This window comes from Fulmarus glacialis, unplaced genomic scaffold, assembly GCF_000690835.1.
Source record: "Fulmarus glacialis isolate BGI_N327 unplaced genomic scaffold, ASM69083v1 scaffold6060, whole genome shotgun sequence".
In the NCBI taxonomy this organism is placed as follows: Eukaryota; Metazoa; Chordata; class Aves; order Procellariiformes; family Procellariidae; genus Fulmarus; species Fulmarus glacialis.
Genome location: NW_009185710.1, coordinates 28469 through 33838, shown reverse-complemented (window position 1 = coordinate 33838; position 5370 = coordinate 28469). Strand labels below are relative to the sequence as shown.

The following is a 5370-nucleotide window of genomic DNA, read 5'->3' as shown; positions in this document are numbered from 1 at the left end:
CATCCCCATCGAAGCCCGAGCCCGTCTCGCTCTGCCACAACTGGGTCAGCTCATCTCCGCCGGCTGCGAGGGGCAGGGACCCAGCGTGGCGTAACGCAGACGATGTGCTGCCCGCGAGGAGGTATTTTTCTGGCCCCCTGCCCCTCGCGGTCAGAGGAGGGCCGTGCACCGAGGCCCCCTCCCCATGCCGGCTCAGGAAAGACGGGCAGGGGAGTGTCGCTTCCCTTCATCCCCGCAAGCAGGGAGGCGACCAGCTCCTGGGGCCGGGCTCGGAGAGGAAGGAAGTCGGGGGGGTCACGTTGTGTATTACAGCGTGTCGTATTGCTGGGTGTGTGGTTTTCCTCCCCCTCCGCTGCTAAACACCAACCGCAACCACAGCCAGGAAGGCGAGGGACAGGGTTTACCGCTGTTAACCTGGGAACACCCCGACTGCTTGGGCAGTAACAGCCCAAGCTACCGAATTTGAAGCTCCTTCGGCCCCTCTGCCGCTCCCCTCTCCCAACCCCAGCAAGGGGTCATTGCCTTCCTCCTCCTCCTCCTCCGTGGCTGCCGTGCCTCCCCAGCGGGCAGGGACTGGCTCCTGGGGGATCGATACGGATCATGAACCAGGAATGCGGTCTCACGGCCGCGGCCAGCAGCTCTGCGTGGAGGAGGAACTGCGACGTTACCCCGTGTCGTTGTCCTTGGCCGGCCACAGAAAAGCACTGCAGGGGCCAGAGCAGACCCCGCAAGGCACTACCTGTGCATACACCGGGGTTTATGGGGCAGGCAGCCTGGGAACAAGCCCGGCCGGCTTGTACTGCATGCACACAGAGGCTGGGGTTGCTGATGGACACAAGCAGGGAAGCAGCAGGTCTACAGGGTCGGGGGAAGCCCTCCTGCCCCACCGGACAGCCGGCCGGGTACCAAGCCCGGCCGGCTGGTACTGCATGCACACAGAGGCTGGGGTTGCTGATGGACACAAGCAGGGAAGCAGCAGGTCTGCAGGGTCGGTGCAAGCCCTCCTGCCCCACCGCACCCCAAACCCTGCGCCTGAGCCGCAGTTCCGTCTCCGGTTCCCAGCCTGCAGCAAGGCGCTGCCAAACGGCAGTGCAAAGTGCACGAGCGCGGCACAAACACCCATCCTGGGCTTGCCTAAATAACCTTTGCTACCTGAATCAATAGTTTCCCCGTAAATTATCAGCCTGTGTGGAAACAGGGCAGCTGTGATCCACAGCAGAGGAAGGTAAATTTGTTGGGAGAAGAGGCTGTCTTTGCTAACGAGGGCAGCTGCAAACTGCTCTGGGGAGGGTTTCCTTGGTGCTGCCTGTCCCCTGCCAGTCACCATCAGTCACCCAGTGCACCCAGAGCAGGGCTGCTCCCCCACTGGGCCTGCCCTACAAAGGTGGCCCAATTAAGAGTCCGCTACACATTTCCATTTATAAAGCACATCAGAGAGATCGACAGCAAAGGGGATAGCTGCCTCCGCTCCTTACTTCAGCCCCTTCTGTCAAATCCAGGACAGGCCCTCAGGATCTGACACAACCAGACTGCACAAGCCCGGTTCCTGCTGCTGGGGAAATGCAAATCACCATCTGGGGCTGGTGATACGAGGGGCGGAAAATCAGAGGCAAGGGTGGATGCAGCCACAGCGCAGCATGCGTCCCCTCTGCCTCGGGAATCCTGGGGCCACGCTGCAGCTAGCTGATAACTGGCGTCAGCAGCAGAAAGATGCCACAGCCCCGTTGCTCAGCCGGCCACCAGTGTGCTGGCCGAGCACATGTTGCTGCCGGAGAAGGGCCGGGGAGGTCCAGGCTGTGAACAGCGACTTCTGCAAGGTTACTGCAAAAAAGAGAAATACAGCCTTCCCTTCTGAGCAAAAAGAAATGCCTCCCGCCTTCCTCAAGACACACATGGACCATCTCTGTAGTGCGCAGGCAGGCGTGGCGTCAGGTAGATGCTTCCAGGAGCAAGTTGTTGTTCTCCTCGTCAAGCAGATTTTTTTAATTACAAAGCAGGACACACAGGGACCAGAGGTTTCTAATGCACATTGGCACCAGGGATAAAGGCAGCACCCCGCTCCCTCTTGCCTGGGTTGAAGAGTTAACAACCGCTCCTTACGATTTTTATTAGAGATGTGTAAATGATTGCCCACTGACGGGTGAGCAGAGCCTGCATTATTAAAGGAGAAGAGGCGGCTGCGGAAGGGACAACAGGCTCCTGCAAAACGACCTGAAGCTGTCGGCAGCCGTGTCTGCGTGATCTGCTGCCCGAGCAGGCTGGCTGCTCTGTAACGGTGCAGCACGCTTCACATCACGGGTGTTTACAGGTGGCCTGTAAGCAGAAATGCAGTGGGCTGCGTGTCCATCGGTGCTCCTCCCTTCTCCCTTCCTTCACCTTGAAGGTGGATGTAACTCACGGTGAGCAGATATTTGGTTGATCCCCTCACATTACATGCCTGACCAGCACAAACAGATTTGTAAGGAGTGTTTAAAGTTATCACGGCATCATGTTTCTTGTTTTTTAATGACAAAAATCACTTGCCAATAGCCCAGTGGATTTTCTAGCCTGGGATGTGAGGGGCAGCAAAACCCAAAGCTGACCAAGCTTACAGATGCTCTTAAAATTGCTGCTCTGCTTTGCTCATCTTTTCAATGTGCTGATCCCTTCTTCAGCCTTCAAGGACTGAAGGACGTTAGCATCTCCGGAAAGGTTTGCCAGGTGGGAAGAGTGAGCTGTCCTGCTCGTATGGGGTGGGAAAGGAAACAGCACTGGCCAAGAGAGGTTGACGTACTACGTTTGAACAAGCAAGAGATGCCACAAAACCCTCATGCAGGGCAGCGTGCCTCTTTGGGGTGTGTACAGTCCAGCTGAGAATGATGGACCCCGATTCAGGTTGATTCCACCGACTATGGAAAGAAACAGTGTGTGCCAGCAATCGGCAGCAGATGGTCTGGCTTTTAATGGTGATACTACCACCATCAGCCCAGTCCGGAGCAGTGAAAGCCCAAAGCCGTTACCACACTTGGCAGCCACTCAGACGTATGCACAGGGCGAATTCTCACTCCACATCCCATCAGGACAAACCAGCCAGATGCCACAGACAGAAACAGGATCCGTCCCTGGAGCTGGGTTCTCTCAAAGCAGCCTGCAGCTCCTGATGGAGCTTCATAGGAGAAGCTCACCTTCCTCTTCTTCCCTCATCTCAGAATGAGCCTGGTACACGGCCTGGCTCTGCCTCCAGGCTCCTGGCATGGGCCGTTTCAATGGAGAGCCTTGCGTTCGGGGCTCTGACCGTAGCTTTGCCACGCCGCAGACAGCATTGGCGATGATCTGGTGCACGCGTGCTCTGCCACACCTATATGTGATGTAAATTGCTCATCTCCTTGGATTTCAGGGATCTTGGAGGAATACCTGCCCCCCTCCAGCACTCCTACTGAATTGCTCTACTTGTTCAAGGGCAAGTGTCCAGAAACAGATCAGGGCAGGTCTGACAGAGAAGGGGTGCTGTGGAAGGGTGCAAGACCAAACTGAAAAAACCCAGCAGTTATAAAATATCTATTTGAAATATAAAATCCAATCTGTTGGAATGCAGAAGCTCTGAGTTTTTCCTGCAGAGTAAAAGAACAGCTTACAATAAAAATACGTTTTACGAGCTGTCCAGTAAGCCGGTTACGTTTTCCCAGAGCTTAGCAAAGCACTTGTAGTGGAAACGCCGCTTCTGATCTTATTATCCTTCCCTGCAGTGCATGTTATTAACTTTCTGTTTTATTTACAGCATCGCCATTTACTTTTACGACACTTCCATTAACTTCATTGGAGTGAACATTGCTTGATGCACACAATCAACGCCCAGTGCTGCCATATCTTTAACGCACCTTGCCAGCTGTTCTGGGTTTGCATACATCTTTACGCAGGAGGAGGGAGGACAGACACAGCTGGAACATGTCATTTGAAGAGCGGAACAAAAAACATACCTCCCAATTTGAGACTTTTTTGAAAAAAGAAAAAAAAAAGAAAACAGGACAAAGGCAACTGTGTTTCCTCATGGGAGTGCTGCATTAGACCGGTTCACGCTGCATCTGTGCCACTAGTAAGAGAGAAGATAAAGCACAGCCAGACTCTACTTTAGCTGGGCTTGAAGAACTCACGAGATTGTTAACAGGGAGCGATAGGTGCCTGCAGACTTACCTGTCTCCGTGTGATACCTAGAGCAGCTACTGGCTTTATATATCCCTAGGATAAATCATTAAGAAATCCCATGGCTTTGCTGAACTCTCTGTAGCAAGCGATGGGGTTCCTACATGTATAGGAAGTGGTGGAAAATGCTGGACTGCTACTAGGTAAAGTCCGTCTTACCCGTCTTTCCCTCGGTTATGGATCGCCAGCTCCTCCACAATCCCCTCCTCCTCCTTGAAGTTCTCCCAGTCCAGTTTAGATTTCTCCAGTGTGCTCATCTTCTGCTTTTTGGAGCCAATCTTCCCCAGGAGGCTGCTCATACCGCTTGGCCTCTTCACCCTGACGGAGATAAGGGAGCAAATGTTACTTAAATGCAGGGAGACAGCGTCAGTTAGCAATTAAAAACGGACCTGAGAAACGTCACGCGTGAGCGTGGTGGCCTTGATGGTGGTGAGCCACCGCCACTAAACAGATGGCCACCAACTTCAGGCAGCCTGCAGGCAGCAAGGTCACGCTTCCTGCAGATCCTGCTCCGCTGTTCCCCTGGAAGCAGCAGAGTTCATTACACACATATCTCAAGTGCTCGCTTTTTGTGAAAGGGCTTTTTCATTTATCTTCTTAAGAGAACAGAAAGCTTTCAGGCCAAAAGAGATCATTAAATCATCTAGTTTGACCTCTTGTATATACCAGGCCAAGCCATTCCACTGATCACCTCTGTGCTAAGCCCAGTTCTTTGTCTTCGGTTTAAAGTGTTGTTTTCTGGAAGGGATCCAGCCTCAGTGCGTCACCAGCGCTGACAACACATCTAGGAATTAACCATTTCGTTGGTATCAACACGCCTGTTTTCAACTCGATTTTGTCTAGCTTTAGGTTCTGGTTGCTGCTGCTTATTCTAAATCTAAGAATACTTTAAAGGTGCCCAGGCGGATCTCATTCGTAACGTACTCGTACACCATAATGAACTTACCTCTGAATTTTTTTTTTGACAAACAGATGGAGCTCTTTATGCCTCTTACTGAAATGCATTTTGTCCCAGCCCATACGTCACTTCTAAGGTTTTGTCCCCCTGCTTACATTTCAACAGTCTTTGAAGATGGGGGCGTCAGAACCGTGTGTAACCCCCACCCTTCTCCTGGTTGCAAATCTGTTTCTGTCCAAGGATTGCCTAAATCCTGTTAGTTACACTGTCACGCAACACGTTGAGTCCCAGTG

At 52.9% G+C, this 5370-nt stretch overlaps 1 protein-coding gene across 1 annotated transcript in view; it reads right to left on the bottom strand.

The window, feature by feature from the left end:
* The window catches only part of LOC104075058 (craniofacial development protein 1), a gene marked incomplete at its 5' end in the record, with an annotated part of 6595 nt that extends 2098 nt beyond the window's left edge, over positions 1 to 4497 (bottom strand). The window contains one exon of the mRNA XM_009575459.1: positions 4339 to 4497. Within this exon, the coding sequence (XP_009573754.1) occupies positions 4339 to 4497 (159 nt within the window). The remainder of the gene's footprint in view (positions 1 to 4338) is intronic.
* Between the last annotated feature and the right edge of the window lie 873 nt (positions 4498 to 5370).